Source organism: Bos indicus, chromosome 8 (assembly GCF_029378745.1).
Source record: "Bos indicus isolate NIAB-ARS_2022 breed Sahiwal x Tharparkar chromosome 8, NIAB-ARS_B.indTharparkar_mat_pri_1.0, whole genome shotgun sequence".
Lineage (NCBI taxonomy): Eukaryota > Metazoa > Chordata > Mammalia > Artiodactyla > Bovidae > Bos > Bos indicus.
Genome location: NC_091767.1, coordinates 52,654,790 through 52,673,871, shown reverse-complemented (window position 1 = coordinate 52,673,871; position 19,082 = coordinate 52,654,790). Strand labels below are relative to the sequence as shown.

Sequence of the window (19,082 nt, the reverse complement as noted above, 5' to 3'; positions counted from 1 at the left end):
GGGGAACCTGTGAGGGATTATGGAGTATGAAGAATATCTAGATGATAGGAGCTTTGCTTACATGTATTGCAAAGCATAACATCAGTGAAAGCAGCTGCTAGATAACCATAAGGATAATGAGATTTGTGTACATTTTCAGCCAAAAAAGGCACTTTAGTTTCCATCCACAGTCTTATACTTACCTTTCTGATTTCATCTAACTTACCTAACTTCCTTCATCTACTCAATACCTGTTTTACTTTTAAATAGTTAATTGGTACTGGAGGGGAATAGATACACATTTATTCATAGTGCAAGGCAGTTTGCACACATTATCTTACTTAATTCTTACAACAGCCCTCAGGTGGTAGGTTTTAATTTTTATACATACTGGTGGAGGGTGGGGAGTTGGGGCTCCGAAAGTTTCTATAACTTGCCGAGAATTAAGTAACCAGAGTGGGCGCTCTGAGATTCAGTTTTACACCCCCAAAACCTGTGTTTTCCAGCATATAGAAAAGGTGATTCTGTTTTTATGTGAGTGGGAATGAGGAGACTCCATAGCAGGCTTAAAATCTTAATGTGAAACGTGCATTCCTTAATTGACTGAAAATTTGCAAATAACCGTCAAACCAGTAATTCATTCATTCATTTGCTGTTTGGATTTTGAGAGTCTGCTCTGGCCAAGTTTCTGGGTAGCCAGTGAACATCGTTCTTGCTCTCAAGTTTCCAGGCCCTGCTAAAACTGTTTAGGGTGGTTCATTTCTCTTCACTTGTTCTGATAAAGCACCCCTGCTTCCAGGGACAAAAGGACATGTTGTGAAAAGTATCTTAAGTTACATGTTTCCTCCTTAAAGTAGTGGAGAAAAAAGTACCTTTTTCTTACTCATTTTTTTAAGTTTAGTTTTTAGCTTATATTGGAGTACAGTTGACTTACAGTGTTATGTTAGTTTCAGTTGTATGCAAAATGATCCACTTATATATACACATAAATCCATTCTTTTCCAGATTCTTTTCCCATATAGGTCATTACGGAGTATTGAGTAGAGTTTCCTGTGCTATACAGTAGTCCTTGTTGATTATCTATTTTTATATACTGTAGCATGTATATGCGGAGAAGGCAATGGCACCCCACTCCAGTGCTCTTGCCTGGAAAATCCCATGGACAGAGGAGCCTGGTGGGCTGCAGTCCATGGGGTCGCTAAGAGTAGGACATGACTGAGCTACTTCATTTTCACTTTTCATTTTCACTTTTCACTTTCATGCATTGGAGAAGGAAATGGCACCCCACTCCAGTGTTCTTGCCTGGAGAATCCCAGGGACGAGGGAGCCTGGTGGGCTGCTGTCTATGGGGTCACCCAGAGTCGGACATGACTGAAGCGACTTAGCAGCAGCAGCAGCATGTATATGTTAATCCCAAACTTCTAATTTCTTCCCCCACAACATTTCCCTTTTGGTAACCATAAATTTGTTGTTGAAGTCTGTGAGTTGGTTTCTGTTTTGTAAATAAGTTCACTTATATAATTTATTTTTAGATTTCATATGTAAGCAATACTATATGATATTTGTCTTTTCTGACTCACCTCACTTCATATGATAATCTCTAGGTGCATCCATGTTGCTGCAAATGGCATTGTTCTTTAATAGCTGAGTAATATTCCGTTGTCCGTGTGTACCACATCTTCTTTATCCATTCCTCTGCTGATGGACATTTAGGTATCTTTCTCCTAATTATTTTAGGAGCATAAAGGGCTTTATACACCCATATGCCCTCTGCATGTCAAGGCAGCTGGATTTCAGCCTGGTTCTACCACTGCCAATTACGTGTTTTAATTAACCCTAGATTTAAGTTTCCTCATCCATAAAATTGGTGGGTTGGGCTGGAGGATCTCAAGTCTTCCTTCAATACTGAATCCTGCAACTTTAATTTGTGTATCAATAGAAAATGTCCAGAGAACTTTGACATTCACATTTCTCCATGAAAGGAACAGAGAAATCAGAAAGAACAGTGGAGGAATGTTGAAGGTTAGCAAAGTGCTATCAAGAGTTAAAAGCTGTGCCCTGTTCAAGTGCAGCTTCATAAATCCAGACATTTTCAGTTGGCCTAATCTTTCTTTCTTCCTGTCAAGCTGTTTCCTTCCAGAGAGACCTAAGATCCGTTATCAGAAAGAGAGTAGCAGATGGATCCCAGCGGCCCTGCTGGCACTGTTATAGATTGAGCTCAGAACACAGGCAGCCTTGAGTTGGCTGAGCTATTGTTTGGCTTCTTGTCTGCATTTTGCACATGCCGCTGAAATCCAGCAGATGATAGTGTTCAGTGGTGCCACTTCCCCCTTTTAATGAGATTTCTTTGCTCATCTCTTTCTGCTCAGCCCCTGCAGGAATGAACATTTTCTCACAACTGGGGAAGGGGACAGATTTTCCCACTGGGATTTGTTTCTCCTTTTACCTAAATAATTTACTCTGAAGTATTTGAAAGCTTTTCTCTGTGCTAGATTTTGGAAGGATGTAGAATTATCTAAAACAGTGGTTTTCTGAATGGGGCCCTAAAACCAGCAGGCCCTAGCATCATCTAGTACTTGCTAGGAAGGTATATTACTTGCTCTACCCCATACCTCCTCAATCAGGAACTTCACTCCTCTGTTTCAGTACCTCCTCCAGGGCATTCTGATGCACAGTAGTTTGAGAACTGCTGGTCTGAAACTTAGTCCCATCCCTCTAGGAGTTATTTGATAAAAGAGTTCAATGTAAATGAAAAGGTAGATAATAGTGTGATATTTAAATCAAGATAGTTGATGGCCAGTGTCTGTTTAAATATAATTAGCTACCAGTTATGGATATTTGCCCTGGACCAGGTTCTAAGCATTGTATATGCAGAGTCACATGTTACCATGGCAACCGCATGAGGTAAGGCTTATACAAGGTAGGAAACTGATGTTTAGGAAGTTTGAATTGCTTTTCTGGTTTATAGTTAAAAAGAGAAGAAGCAAGGATTTGAAAGAGCCTCTTTATGTCTGGAGTATGTGTTAATGCTAGTAAATTAAGAGAGAGGCATTTGTGTAGATACTTTTTTTTTTAATGGGAGGATAATTTATTTACAGTGTTGTGATACAACGTGAATCAGCTATATGTGTACATATATCGCCTCCCTCGCAGCCCTCTCAACCCATCCCATCTGTCTAGGTCATCACAGAGCACAGAGCTGAGCCCCCTGTGCTATGCAGCTCTTCCCACTAGCTAGCTGTTTTACACATGGTAGTGTATTAATGTCAGTGCTCCTCTCTCCATGGGCGCCACCCTCTCCTTCCCCCACTGGGTCCACAAGTCTTTTCTTTATATCTGCATCTCCAGGTTCATCAGTACTATTTTTTAGACTTTATATATATGTGTGTGTGTTAATTGTGTAGAATACTTTTATGGAGGAGGAACAAGGATGGCTTATTATCCAGCTACATCAGGAGGCAGGGTGCCCAGGACCCATGACACTTTAAAAGGCCCATGAGAAGTTTTTAACTTTCTTTTCAAATCAAAAGAAAAAGTGATTGTATTCCTATGTGATTTATATTCTGGTGTGGATTATATTTCTTTATACCAATGCAGATGTGAAACAAAGTTTTAGGGTTTTGTTTTGTTTTAGTAAGAGAAGGAGCCCATGGAAGCAAAATGCAAAAGACCTACAGAAGTCATGTTGCGGTCCTGAGAGGTGCAATTTGAGACAGGCATTAAAGGAAGGTCATAGTCTGGAAAGGTGAAGAAATGGGTGAGAGGCTACTGAGTTAACTGGGGGAGAGCAGCATAAAGGAAATCTGGAGACTGGAAGGCGATCACAGAAGCAATGAGAAGATAGCCATATTTTTCACACCAAAAACCTGGAGATGTCTGACGCATCATCTAATCATAGGCCAAAACCAAGACTATCTAGAAAAAAATATATTAAAATCTGATCTTCAGAAATAAAAGTAGGCTGATAGTATATGTAAGATGATATACCAACTGCAAACTGACTTCTTGCCCTCACATCATCCAGCCACACCCTCTCTGAGCTCCCACACTGTTTGGAGAGCAGTAAACCATATTTTCAGAATCTGAGGGAGCATTGGAAAGATACGTTTTCTCATTATACCCCACCTACTGTCTCTTGTTAACAAAACTTATTGTGAGTGCTGGGAAATAAAAGTCTCCCTTGATATCTTCACCATTGTGTTCTAGTTCCTAGGATTCATCTTCCCAGATGCATTTGCCAACAGCTTGGTCATCTTCCAGTTGTAGACCCACCCGGGATTGCACTCCAGTTCCCCTGAGAGTGAAGCATATGCCTGGTCTTTCCTGTGTGGCCACAGAGAGCATCTGCAGAGTAATCTGTGGCACACAGGCTTTTCTTAAAGCAAAGAACCATGTATATGTTTATTTTAAGGAAGGTGTGGTTGCAAGAATGTCATGTGAAGAAAGGGTAAATGGTATTAGTGTTCTCCAGAGAAACAGAACCTATAGGAGCAATATATATGTATGAGAGAGGGAGAAGGGAGGGAGGGGAACTTGTTCTAAGGAATTGGAATTGGTTCATACTGTTTTAGAGGCTGACAGGTTTGAATTCTGTAGGTCAGGCTAACAGGCTAGAAACTCAGGCAAGAGTTGTTGCAGTCTTGAGTCAGAATTCTGCAGGGCAGCAGGTTGGAAACAGGTAGAGTCTCTTTGTGGTAGATCTGAAGAGTGTTCCTCTCTTTTCAGGAAACTTCAGACTTTGCTCTTAAGGCCTTCAACTGATTAGATGAGGCCCACCCCCATTCCAGAGGGTAATCTCCCTTACTCAAAGTCTACTGACTTCAGTGTTGATCATATCTAAAACATATCTTCACAGCAACATCTGGACTCGTGTTTGACCAAACAACTGGGCACCATAGCCTGTCCAACTTGCCTCCTAGCATTATCAGAGGTTATATTCAGGAATCTGAACTATATACTAACAGCATGGAACTAAGAGAGGATGGAACGTTTATAAATTCACCATCGGAATTATGTAAAAATGGGATGATTGCTATACAACTCTGTTGGCTTTCTATAGGTGTGGGGCAAGGATATAGCTGTGTGGGATGATAAAAGGAAATAATTTTCAAGAAGACTAGGAAAGCTGATAATACTTGCTGAGTCTTTTGTAGATTAATGCAGCAGAGGGCAGTGGGTGAGAAAGCGAGGAGAGGGATGGAAAAGAGGGGGAGCTGTTGTCACGTGTCCTTTTGAAACAGAATGTTTAGAAGTAACCTAAGAAGGCAATGGCACCCCACTCCAGTACTGTTGCCTGGAAAATCCCATGGATGGAGGAGCCTGGTGGGCCTCAGTCCATGGGGTCGCTAAGAGTCGGACACGACTGAGCGACTTTACTTTCACTTTTCACTTTCATGCATTGGAGAAGGAAATGGCAACCCACTCCAGTGTTCTTGCCTGGAGAATCCCATGGACGGAGAAGCCTGGTGGGCTGCAGTCCATGGGGTCGCAGAGAGTCGGACACGACTGAAGTGACTGAGCAGCAACAGCAGCAATCCTTATATTTATGGAGCTGTATCTTTCAGTTTGGGGTATGGTTGGTTTAGAGTTAATGTTAGTTTCAGGTGTATAGCAAAGTGAATCAATTATACATGTATCCATGCTTTAGATTCTTTTCCCATATATAATAGAGTATTGAGTAGAGATCCCTCTGTTATATAGTAGGTTCTTATTATCTATTTATATTAATATATAGTAGTATATTTGTCAATCCCATTGTCTCCTAGCCCTGTGAGGTGAGTTATTTGATACTCCCTAAAATAAGAAGGCAATGGCACCCCACTCCAGTACTTTGCCTGGAAAATCCCATGGACGGAGGAGCCTGGTGGGCTGCAGTCCATGGGGTGGCTAAGAGTCGGATACGACTGAGCGACTTCACTTTCACTTTTCACTTTCATGCATTGGAGAAGGAAATGGCAACCCACTCCAGTGTTCTTGCCTGGAGAATCCCAGGGACGGGGGAGCCTGGTGGGCTGCCGTCTATGGGGTCACACAGAATCGGACACGACTGAAGTGACTTAGCAGCAGCAAAATAAGAAAAGGACTTCCCTGATAGCTCAGTTGGTAAAGAATCCGCCTGCAATGCAGGAGACCCTGGTTCGATTCCTGGGTCAGGAAGATCCACTGGAGAAGGGATAGGCTGCCCACTTCAGTATTCTTTGGCTTCTCTTGTGGCTCAGCTGATAAAGAATCTGTCTGCAATGTGGGAGACCTGGTTTGATCCCTGGGTTGGGAAGATCCCCTGGTGAAGGGAAAGGCAACCCACTCCAGTATTCTGGCCTGGAGAATTCCATGGACTCTATAGTCCATGGGGTCGCAAAGAGTCAGACACGACTGAGTGACTTTCACTTTTTAAAATAAGAAAGACCTTTTAAATACAATATATTTCATATTCCCCATGACCTGCTTCTTACGGTGATCTCTGTGCTTTCTTTTTTCTTTTTAAACTAGTGCTTTGGGGCCCTTTTTTCCCTAACAAGACTATGGGAAAGAATTTGTCTTTCTCCTTTTAAGTGACACCATTAGATCTTTTTACATTTTTTTCATGAGACCTTCTGAAATCAACATTTTCTGTCTATGACTTCTGGTTGAGAAGTTAGTACATTGGGTCTTACACCCATGTAAATGTTGAAAATGAAAAACGGGCAAAGGAATAATCCGTCCACTCTCTCTCAAGGCTGGTTAATGATCTGTTTGGGCTTTCAGAAGAATCAGGCTCTTTGAGCTCATACTGCCTCCTCTCTAGGTCTTGCTGTTTGAATGGGCTCTATCCCAGTTCTAAACATTTGCCCTTTCTCCAAGGTAAATTGATACTCTGTAAACTACAGTGTTCCCTTGTTTATTTACTGTTTTCTGGTTTTGCCCTGAACCAAACCTGGAAGACCAAACTTGGCACTGACTCTGTTCATTTATTTTTGTAATTATATTTTATCACTTGGTGTGTTATATTTGGTGACCTGGTGGTGATAATTAAGTGTCATTTAATGTCCTTTAAATTGGCACTTCATTCAGGCCTTAGTCTCTCTCTTTTTTTTTTTTTAGTTATTTTGGTGTCTCCCCCACCTCCATTCCACTTCTGCCCCAGCCACCTCTGCACTTCTGGCCAGCCCGTCCCAGAGTAGACTTCCAATAAGTGCTGGCAGATAGACAAATATATTTTCTTTAGTCCATCCAGTTTCCATTTGCAATAGACATGGCAAGTTTTATTATCCCAATTTCATAGACAAAAAAATTGATTCAATAAGAGAGCTGTTTAATGTCATCCAGAAATGAGAAAATGGTAAAGTTAAGACTTGAACTTAAGTCTTCTTGTCAAATGAGACAGAGAGTAACCTTTTTCTATAGATTCAATTTCTATAGATTGATGTATTTATTCCTATTCTCCTGTTGTCCCATGGAAAGTTTCAAGTTCAAGAGCCAAAGTTTCCAAAGGGAGAGTTTGAGGATAACTGAGTCAGAACTCACCTCTGACTTTTCACACCGTCATGTGACCAGTTACTGGGCTTTTTTCACACTTGAGCACTTACTTCCTGCCTCAGCAAATCCATCATGGCTACTGCCATGTCAGTGAGCTGCTTCTCATCTGTGAGGTGTGGCACCAACTCCAGTGGCTGGAGGCCAGAGGGAGGTGAGAGAATCAGACCCTTTGGTATAAATATCTATATCTGTACATATATATATATATATATTTAATATTCTATTCATTTGGCTGCACTGGGTCTTAGTTGTGGAACACAGGATCTTTAGTTGTGGCATGCTAATAACTCTTAGTAGCTGGCATGTAGGATCTAATTCCCTGACCAGGGATCGAACTTGGGCCCCCTGCATTAGGGGCGAGGAGTCTTAGCCACTGGACCACCAGGTAAGTCCCAGATGTGGTATTTTGTGGTGAGGAATTTTATAGTGAGAGAAAACCACGGGCACTAAGATGAGGTGATACAACCCAGCTGTCTCGTGGGAGAAACACCCACAGAGGAGCCCTTTTGTGCTGTGTTGGCTTCTAACTTGAGGAGAAATCCAAGGATCCAAGGTACTTCTCTGGCTGAAATGGGCAAAAGGTCAAACCTGAGGTCAGAAAAAAAGACCTCCTCCATGATAATTGATGGCTTTGAGGAAGACAAGAAGTCATGTCTTTTGAAAGCAAAATGTACTAGTGTATCAGGGACTCAGCAGGAAAGAGATGACACATTCGAATAAAGATAATTGAAGAAATATTTAATAAAGGGAGTATTTACAAAGACAGTGGCAACTTCTGAGGAACTCACAAGGAATCGTGGGGTAACCCAGCTGTTGTTATTCCTAGGCCTCAGGAGTGAGGGGAAGCGGTGAGTCCCAGACCCAGAATGAGAACTTTGGGTAGAAAGGGCCATTCAACAAGGAGCAGGGCATGGTCAGCCTGAGGCATTCTGGAAGAAGGAGGCCTCCTTCCTTCCTCCTCTGATCTCCCTCCAGTGGCCCTCATGGATCAAAACCAAGTGGAATTTAGAGAGTGAAGGGAGGGAGCCTTCCAGGGAGAAAAGCAAGGTAGAACACGTTGGAAAGTGGACCTGAAGAAGCAAAGAGAAGCTAGGCAGCATAACTGGCTTAATTGGAGAGTGATGGAAGCTTAGGTTCTGAAAAGTGGGCTGAGTTATATATACATACAGGATCAGTTTGGTATGCCTCCAGTGCATTGGAGGATTTGTTTTCAAGATACTTATGAGAGTTCCTTTAAGACAAAGGCTGTCAAAAAGTCACTCTAGGATTAGGTCACCCTTTGTAGAAATCCAGGCTATACCAATGGAGGAAATTAAAATATTTTCCCTTCATTTTAACTGTTGGCTAAAGGATGTGGCTTTTTAAAACTGTTGACATAAGAGAGTTTGGTTCTAGGTAATGGCTGGGAGGTTTTTGTTTTTGTTTTTTTTAGTTTATTTTATTGAAATATAGTTGATTGATAGGGTTGATTTACAGTGTTAACTACTGTATAGTAGAGTGATTCAGTTATACATATATATATACATTCTTTTTTATATTTTCTATTATGGTTTATCATGGGATATAGAATACAGTTCCCTGTGTTACAGTAGGCCCTTCTTGTTTATCCATTCTATATATAAGAGTTTGCATCTGCTAATCCCAAACTCCCAATCCATCCCTCCTACACCCTCTCTCCCCCTTGGCAACGATCGGTCTGTTCTCTATATTCATGAGTCTGTTTCTGTTTCATAGATAGGCTCGTTTGTGTCAAATTTAAACTGTACATATACGTGGTAATATGTCATATTTGTCTTTCTCTTTCTGACTTCACTTAATACGATAGTCTCTAGGTCCATCCATGCTGCTGTAAGTGGCATTATTTCATTGTTTTTTCATGGCTGAGTAGTACTCCATTATATGTATGTATCACATCTTTATCCATCCGTCGATGGACATTTAGATTGTTTCCGTGTCTTGGCTACTGTGAATAGTACTGCTATTAACATAGAGGTGCATGTATCTTTGCAAGTTATAGTTTTGTCCAGATGTATGCCCAGGAGTAGGATTGCTGGATCATATGGCAACCCTATTTTTGTTTTTTTGAGGAAGCTTTGCACTGTTTTCCATGATGACTGTACCAGTTCACACTCCCACCAATAGTGTAGGAGGGTTCCCTTTCCCCTACATCCTCTCTAGAGTTTGGTATTCGAAGACTTTTTAATGATGGCCATTTTGACTGGTGTGAGGTGGCACTTCATTGCAGTGTTGATTTCCATCTCTCTAGTAATTAGCAGGAGAAGGCAATGGCACCCCACTCCAGTACTCTTGCCTGGAAAATCCCATGGACGGAGGAACCTGGTAGGTTGCAGTCCATGGGGTCGCTGAGAGTCAGGCACGACTGAGCGACTTCACTTTCACTTTTCATGCATTGGAGAAGGAAATGGCAACCCACTCCAGTATTCTTGCCTGGCGAATCCCAGGGACAGAGGAGCCTGGTGGGCTGCCGTCTGTGGGGTCGCACAGAGTCGGACATGACTGAAGCGACTTAGAAGCAGCAGCAGCAGTAATTAGCAATGATGAGCATCTTTTCATGTGCCTATTGACCATCTGTATGTCTTCTTTGCAGAAAGGTCTATTTAGGTCTTTTGCTCATTTTTAGATTGATTTGTTTATTTTATTTTCTTTTTTTGAGCTGTATGAACTGTTTGTACATTTTGGAAATTAAGCCCTTCTTGGGAACACCATTGGCAAATATTTTCTTTCAGTCCATAGGTTGTCTTTCATTTTGTTCATGGTTTCTATTGCTGTGAAAAAGCTTATAAGGTTACATTCCTTTTGTTTATTTTGCTTTCATTTCCATTGCCATGGGAGACAGATCTAAGAAAACATTGGTATGATTTATGTCAGAGAATGTTTTGCTTGTGTTCTCTTCTAGGAGTTTTATGGTGTCGTGTTTTATATTTAAGACTTTAGGCCACTTTGAGTTTATTTTTACATGATGTGAGGGTGTGTTTTAACTTCACCGATTTACATGTGGCTGTTCAGCTTCCAGGGAGTAAAATTTTTAATTCACTTAAACTATTTGAAATGTTGATCAACTGAGAATTAGAATTTATGTTAGACTGAGTGAAAAATACGTCATGCATATGTTCCTTTATGTGTTCCAAACCGTACCCTGGATTAAGCCCAGCCAGCTGAGAACTATGTACCTTATCGTATTTCAGAGGATCACACACAGTTTCTTTATCCTGTTTTTTTTTTTTTAATTGGAATATAATTGCTTTACAATGCTGTGATACTTCCTGCTGTACAACAAAGTGAATCAGCTATATGTATACATACATCCCCTCTCTCAGACCTCCCTCTCACCTACCCCCACCCCCACCATCCATCTAGGTCATCACAGAGCACTGAGCAGAGCTCCCTGTGCTTTATAGCAAGTTCCTACTGGCTATCTGTCTTACACATAGTAGTGTATTTATGTCAAACCTAACCTTCCAGTGGTCCCACCCTCCACTTCCCCCCTGTATCTATATGTTCATTCATTCGTTCTCTATGTATCTCTATTCCTGCTCTGGAACTAGGTTCATCTGTACCATTTTTTATAGACTCCACATGTGTTCATTAATAAGTCTCCCAGTTACTGCTTACATCTCTGATCACCAAGACCACTCCCTCCATCAGCCCTCAGTCCTTCACATCACACTCTTCCAGTTTGGTGACTTCGTGCCAGCCCTATTCTCAATCTAGAACTCTCCTAACATGGCTGGCTTATTCTCGTCATTTGTGGTTCTCCAGAGAAACCTCCTATAACTGCTCCATCTAGAGTAGTAATAACTGTATACAACCAAGTTATTCTAGTTCTCAGTCAGGGGCACTTTTGCCCCTCGCACCTAGGGGACATCTAGCAATATCTGGAGACATTTTTGATTGCTACAACTGGGGCCAGTACTACTGTCATCTAATGAGTAGAGGTCACACATGCTGCTAACTTCCTACAGTGGACAAGAGAGCCCCCCACAACAAGAGTTATCCAACCCCAAGGGCCAGCAGTGCCCGGGTTGAGAGCCATGCTCTATCCCACCGCCTTGCTCTGTTTTCTTCCTACCACTGTTCCTTCTCTGGAAAGGTCTTCTGTTTAGCTAATTGATTTTGTTGTGTCTGTCCCCACCTTGAGAATGGACCCTCTAGAAAAGCACACATTTGATTTGCTTGTTCATTACTATACCCCTGGTGCTTAGAACAGCACTTGCCACATATTTAGGGGCCCCATAAATACACCCAATGAAGGAATGGAAAAGAAAGTCAAGTCTGTCCAACATAATTTGCTTTTAATGAAGAAGATAATTACTAGTGTTTGCTGCTTCCCTTTCCAAAGGAGACATGCTCAATTTAGTTTGGCAGTGACGTACGTAGTTCAGGTTGCCGTAACAAATTACCATAGATTGACTGGGTGGCTTATAAACAACGCAAATTTCTTTCTCAAAGTCCTAGAGGCTGGAAATTCAAAGTCAGAATGCCAGCGTAGTTGTGTTCTGGTGAGAGCCCTCTTCCAGGTTTCGTACTTCCAACTTCTCATTGAATCCTCATGTAGTAGAAAGAGAGAGCGAGCTCCTACTCATGTCACTCTCATGACCTCACCTAATCCTAATTCCTTTCCGAAGGTCCCATCTCCTAAAAGCATCATACAGGGCAAGGTTTAGGATTTCAACTGAAGAATTCTAGGAGGACATATTCAGTTCATAATAGGAATATGCATCTTTTCTAATGTTGCAAAAATCCGTCTTTCTTTTGAGACCATAGTTACCTATTTTTGATATTCTCATACTTTTTATTATAGTTCTTCCAAGATTCTTACAGCTTTTCTGTTTGCTTAGAGTCCTGTTACCCATTTCACTCAGCCTCATGGAGAAAAACAGGTGTGCCTGTTGAGTTTTTGTTTTTGTTTCTGCTTTTGTTACCCATTGCCTATACCAGTTTAAATCTCCAGGGGGGAAATTAGCCTATTTACTTAGTCATCTGTTACATCAACTCAAGTAGTACTTGGCAATATATCATCTTCAAAGACCTTTCATATTATTGCTTTTTCCAACTTCAATTCATTACATAATAATTTGAAAGTGTTAGGCTCTCAAGGAATAACTAACAGTCCCCAGGATTGACATCTACTATGTCCTTTTCATCTATATAATAATCAGGAAGCTACTTATTACATTTAAGCAGCAATTCTTTTTTTAAAAAATAATTGTAACTGCTCCAGTGAAATGAACAAGACAGTATATATTCTCAGATGCCCAGCTGTCACTGAGCTAGGGCTGTTTTGCCTTGACACAGTCTGAGAGAAGATCCTGCAAGACAAGAGGAAACACTGTTGTTTGTAACAGATGTCCGGTACTTCCCCATTTAATGAAGTGCTACTTAATGTTTTAAAGGTATCTATGATGGACCTGATAACAATAACTTAATCATTTTCCATGTCAACTGTTGACTTTTTTAAAATTTATTTTTAATTGGAGAATAATTGCTTTACAATGTTGTGTTGTTTTCTGCGGTACAACAGCATGAATCAGCTATATGTATATATATAGCTCTTGAGACTCCCTCTTGAGACTCCCTCGTACTCCCCTATCCACCCCTTCAGGTTGTCACACAGCACCCAGCTAGCTCTGTGTGCTATACAGCAGCTCCCACTACTATCTAGCTACACATGGCAGCGTATATTGTTAGATATTGAGGACAGGTTCACTTACAGTGTCTGTTCTACAACATGTAGCTCCTCTTTCTGCAGCTCCGACCACTACATTTTTCCACCTGAGGAGGGACCCCCTAATGAGCCAGCACTTCACAAAGCAGAGACCCCATTTTTAGGCTTCACCCTGGATACCCAGGGTACAGCCGATTCTGGAGCCATCTCTTCTCTGGTGACTTCTGGCTCAGCTTGACTTTGGAAACTGCACTGGGTTTTTGCTGAACCCTGCAAAGTCATGACCCCCTAGGGGCCCCACCTCCAATTCTCCATAACTAAACAATAGAAAGCATATGAGAAATTATTTTCATAACTGCTCATCACTTGGGAGAATTTTTGTAGGCTTTTAGTTTAAGTAGAGGTATAAAAATTCACTTCTTCCTCTTCTGCCTTCCCTACTGCCCTCTTACCGCCCCCAGCAGCTGTGGGAAAGACATGAAATGTCCTTCATTTTTAAGACTAGGAGCTAACATTTCTTAAATATTTACTATGGCCAGGTCTTCCATTGAGTAATTCACTTTCCTCTTTTACTGGAGTTAGCTCAATTGGAGAGGACCCCAAACTGCCCTATTCTACCATAGCACCCTCCCCAACTCACCTACCCACTATCTCCCACAAGAAACAAAAAGATGATGTAACATGGGACTTCTGACAACCTAGTTCTGAAGGTGGTGCCTGTAGTTACTTTGCACATTGATATGTTGCCTGATTGTGATCAGGAGTCTTTGTTTGATTTGTCTGACAATATATGTTTCCTTTGAAGATGATACTAATGAATGTATGCTTTTCATTCATATTTGACATAACTCCATCAAATATTTCTGTTGGCATTTTTAGAATTAATAAATTATTAGTAGCTAATAAATTCTTTTAACCCAGGCTCTCTAAAATCTCTACCTGGATTATCTTGCTTTAAAGTAACAGTACTGTTATTATCCATTTGTGAGTCAGCAGTCTGTAGTTTAGTAACTACTGGTCCAAAGTTGCTAATAAGTAGTGGAAATTAGATTTCAAACTCAGGACCTCTGACTCCAGGGTCTAAGTGCTTACTGGTCACGTGCCTTTGTTTCTCAATAACCAAAGCTGTATTGATCTTGGGCAAACATCCTAACTTTCTCTAGAACCTCTAGTTGGATTTCTTTATGTATCTCACTATGCCTCCATAGTCCATTTTTATTATGGTTTTGACCACTGTCTGTGAAATGAAAATAACGACACTATTATCTTACTGTATGTGCTGTGTAGCCGAAGGATTTTTTTTTTCTTTCTTTTTTTAAGAGGTTTCGGGGGAACTGTATTGCTTCCAGTCTGTGCTCTGAGCCCATTCACATTCAGTCTTATTTAGGAACAGGAGTGACAACAGTATTTCTGAGCAGACACAAAAATCAAGAGAGGGGCATTTCTGACTCCATACCCTGACTGATGTAGTCTATATTCCCAAATGAAACTCATCACAGCCCCAGCTCCTTCCCCTCACAGAAGCAGGCAGCGGTGGTGAGGGCTCACTGGGAGATCTGGCAGACCGGTGATCCTCCGTATTTAGATGTGCCCATGGTCACGTGACCAGAAAATGGAGGCGACTCTGTATTCCCAGTTAACTGCTCCAGACAGGGGATGCTGAGGAGCCTTAACCGAGCATCCTTCTCACTCTGCAGCCTCCTCTGTCCTCAGAAGGTAGGTGTGGGTCCTGGTGCGGCTTTAGGAGGGTCGTTGAAGGAGGTCGGGTTGCAATGGAGAGTGATACGCTCACAGACTGGGCTATTGCAGCTTGGAAGTTGGAGGGGCAAGAAGGGAGGGAGTGACAGGATGCAGAGCTCTGCCCAGTCCCTTGCAAGTGACAGCTGGCAGCTGCGTTTCATTCCATATCAACTCATACTGGAAGGGCTTATGGTCCTGCATGCTATCTCCTACCCCTCCCTTGACAATCAGGTAATTAGGTAAATAGACTCTGCACAGCTATAAAGATTTTTTATTCGTGTCTGTGATGAAAATGGAGATAGAAAATCAAAAGAAATGACAGTTTGGAAACTGTTTAGGACTCTAACCTAATGGGTATTGAAATGTTATTTGGATTATTTGACAAGCAGAGTGGCCCTGATATGATGGCATTTTAATTTTTTATGTAATTACTAATAGTTATTGAAGCTAGTAACATGCACTTCTTTTTATTTCTGATAGATCTTGTAACCTTTAAATCTTACCCAAGTTCTAAGCTGCAGAAATAGGTCATCTTTAAAAATGGGCTTATGTTGTTCTCTATTGCTTTTTTTCAAAATCAAGACAGAAAATGATACTTAGAGAATATCAGTATTTCACTGAAAAGCTAAGTTATGTTAGAAACTAAAAAAAGTTATCCCCTGGTTAATTTCAAACAAGAAATGCATAGGTTATGAATTTCCTATGTGGAAACGAAAAACCAAACTCCCATCTAAAAGGAGTGGTTTAAAGTGTGATTCTGCCTGAGATCAGAATACTGGTCATAGTGACTTAAAGGGTGGAGGACATGATTTCTATAAACTGCCACCCCGCCATACCTCGCTTCTTTCATAGGAGCTGTTAATGTTGTGTGGATCTTATGTAAATTGCTATTTGGGCACAGCTTCTGGGCTCATTTCCCGCCAGATGGTCCCCCCCACCCCGACCCCCTCCTAGAGAGAAAAATAGAAGGCATCACTGAATGAGTCCATTTCAAAATGTTCATTTGAGAGTTTTCTTAAAATCATGATTGATCACATTCACACATTGTAAAAACTGGAATCATTAGATTAAACTTCCTTGTAATAAAAAAAACATGACCCATGATCTTTCTCTTAATTTAAAGAGACAGGTTATCTGGCAGGCAGAAAGTGCCTTTCTGGAAGTGTCTGTATCAGTAAATTACACTTATGCGGGCCAGTAGAAGCTCTGTAGTTAAAAGCAGCTTGGACTTCACTCTGCAACTCAAAGACAAATAAATAATCTGAGGCTGTTGGCTGTTGTTATTCACAATCAGCAACACTTGAAACATCCTCAGGAGATTTCTTTGTAATGCAAAGTTACCCTTTGCATCCTAAATAAGATCTGAAGCTTTGTAGGTGCTTAAGGGTAATGAGCCAGTTTCTCCTTCCTATTAACAAGAAGTCAAATTAACTTTTTCCCAATGGTTAGGGCTCTCTCTGGTACTTTCCAGTGAATTTCCATTTGGATTTTCATTCTTTAATATTTTTGTACTCAGGGAAGGATTTATCTCATATTAAGTAAAGGATCACAGTACTTTTTTTGACCTTTAGACTTCATATTTTCTAGCTAGCTAGAAGACAGTGGAGGGTTTGTACATAAGTTCAGGTACTCAATATAGGTTATGACAAGAAAGCTTGAGTTCACCTATAGCAAATAAAAGCTTGTTTTTTCTTATTACCTAGCCTGGAATTGCTTTGCCTTGCCAAGATTTTGCAGACAGAGGCTTTACTCGAATCAACTTCCTGCTAGAGCGGTATTTGAATTTGGGATGGGTTCTCAATTCCTCACCCAGTCTAGTCAGTAGGGTAGCTGGGGGAGAGGGGAAGGGATAAGAGGGGGCAGACGGAAAAGTAGTGAAGGATAGACTCTGTGCCTGGTATCCTGCCTGCATCAGAATTAACAAACAATATTTGGTTGCAGCTTTGTTTCTGGATTAACAATGGCAGGAATCATAGGGTATGGTAGATAGGTATACAAACATAGCAGGAGAAGAGGCAGGAGTGGAGTCCCCTGTCTGAACATGATGATCATGTGAGGGCTCAGTTAAGCCAATTTGCCTGTGGTTTTGATGCGTGATTCTCCATATTATTCTTCCCTCCTGAGTTTCGATTGCTAAGATAATATGAGCTGAAAAAAATCATAGAATTCATTTTTTACTCACTTCCTCACTTTATAAGCAAGCAAGTGAGCTCTAGTTGGAGTGAGGGACTGGCTCAAGATCACAGTCAGTGACTGTGCCAGGATCAGAACTCAGGTCGCCTAGCTCTTTTAAATATTCTATTTATTTGGCTGCGCTGGCTGTGGCACTCAGGATCTTTAGTTGCAGCATGCGAAGTCCCAGTTGTGACATGCTGGATCTAGTTCCCTGACCTGGGATGGATCCCGGGCCCCCTGGATTGGGGGCGTGGAGTCTTAGCTACTGGACCACCAGGGAAGTTCCCCAGGGGGGCCGGCTCTTGATCTAGTGCATTTCCTTTCATCCCAGGGCCTTTGAGAAGCCCTTAGTTAAATCTGAGTTTACCTGGTAGCTCAGATGGTGAAGAATCTGCCTGCAGTGTAGGAGACCGGTGTTCAATCCCTGGGTTAGGAATATCCCTTAGAGAAGGAAATGGCAACCCACTCCAGTATTCTTGCCTGGAGAATCCCATGGACAGAGAAGTCTGGCGGGCTACAGTCCATGGGGTGGCAAAGAGTCGGACACAACTAAGTGACTAACACTTTGCTAAAGCTCGTCCTTGTATTTACATTTCTCAGAATTAAAAAACAAAACAAAAACAAAAAAATTCTACTGCTCTTCTATTTTAAGGGTAAGGTGGCATTTCTTAATTCCTTTACAACCCTTAGAAATTTGGGAGAAAGGAGACTGAACTCTCTTCTCAGAGCTTGTGCATTTATTATGAACAAGATGCTATCTACCCCTAAAGACTCCATGTGATGCAAAAGCAAAACTAATGGCTCTCAAAGGGTAGTGAATGAATGAGAGCTAAGTCACTTCAGTCATGTCCAACTCTGTGTGACCCCATGGCCTGTAGCCCACCTTAAAGTCAATTCCCTAACAGGTGGAACTGAGGGGCCCTGGGCCCTCAAATGAGGGAGAGCCTCACTCCTTCTCTTTGGTTGTGGAGGAACAGATACAGGATTCATGGTGGCTTAGTTGGGGGAAGAAGCATTTCAGCAGAAGGGAATATAAACCATGACAGTTTATATAAATCAAGACAGTTCTTGAGAACTGTCTATAAGACTTGGGAGCCTAGAAGCTCATGTCATCCGAAAGGTAGAACATTTGGAGATGCTAATGGTGGGTTAATCTAAATGGTGGAAAGTCCTGAGGGTCAAAGAAATTTGCATCAAATTGGGAAGCCAGTGCTTTTTTTCTTTTTGAGTAGGGAGTTGTGATTGGCAATAGACTGGCAGTGGTGTGGAAGAGATGGGAGGCAAGATGGGAAGTTGGTAGTCCATGTGAAATAGAATGGACTGAAACTGTCTAGGATGGAAAGAAGAGAGGCAATTATAGAGCTGCAGACATGGAAGAAAGGCATAGTACTTGAAAATGGAGGAAGATATGAACCTTCTGGTGAGGTGCCTCATGAAGAACCAGCATACCCTGTGATAGGTTATCACGTCATTCCTCATGATTGAGAATCTGCAGCCTTGCTGCCCTCAGTACAAGTTAATAAAAGTGAGCTGAAGAAAGCGTGAGGCTCTCTCATCTGAACAGTATAGAGTCAACTCTGGCAGAAGCACTTTCAGAAAGCTAAATCTACATCTGATTAGTCAGCCTTAGGTCATGGTCCCAATATTGGGCCGTGGTTTCTATGACAACACTTCCATTGTTAGCAAGAGCAAGCTTCTATCTAGATCTACAGAGGTGGACCGGTTGGAGTGGGATGTAAGGAAGCTGGTGCCTTTTTCTTCCAGTTGTCCCCTTCCTTCATGGGCAGTGGCAGTTTGAAGACAGGGATCAGGCCAAATGGTGCCCCTCACAAGCTCCAAGTAGATTCTGACTCCTAGAGTAGAACAGAATAAGTCTTGATAGTGGGCATGGGGGTTGGGGACAAAGAAGGGAGGAAAGAAACAGGAGAGCTCAAATGTCACCTATCACCATTCCATCTCCAGCCTATCCACAAGATCCAGTCCCAAT

At 41.6% G+C, this 19,082-nt stretch overlaps 1 protein-coding gene across 9 annotated transcripts in view; it reads left to right on the top strand.

Moving 5' to 3' along the window:
- Window positions 1-19,082, top strand: part of PRUNE2 (prune homolog 2 with BCH domain) — a 292,303-nt gene that overhangs the window by 205,632 nt on the left and 67,589 nt on the right. Inside the window, exon 1 of one of the 9 annotated variants that reach the window (XM_070794680.1) lies at window positions 15,105-15,151. The exons of the other annotated variants lie outside the window; for them this stretch is intronic. Within the exon in view, the coding sequence (XP_070650781.1) occupies window positions 15,120-15,151 (32 nt within the window). The 5' untranslated portion in view covers window positions 15,105-15,119. Of the gene's footprint in view, window positions 1-15,104; window positions 15,152-19,082 lie in introns of those variants that run through there. 9 annotated transcript variants of the gene reach the window in all.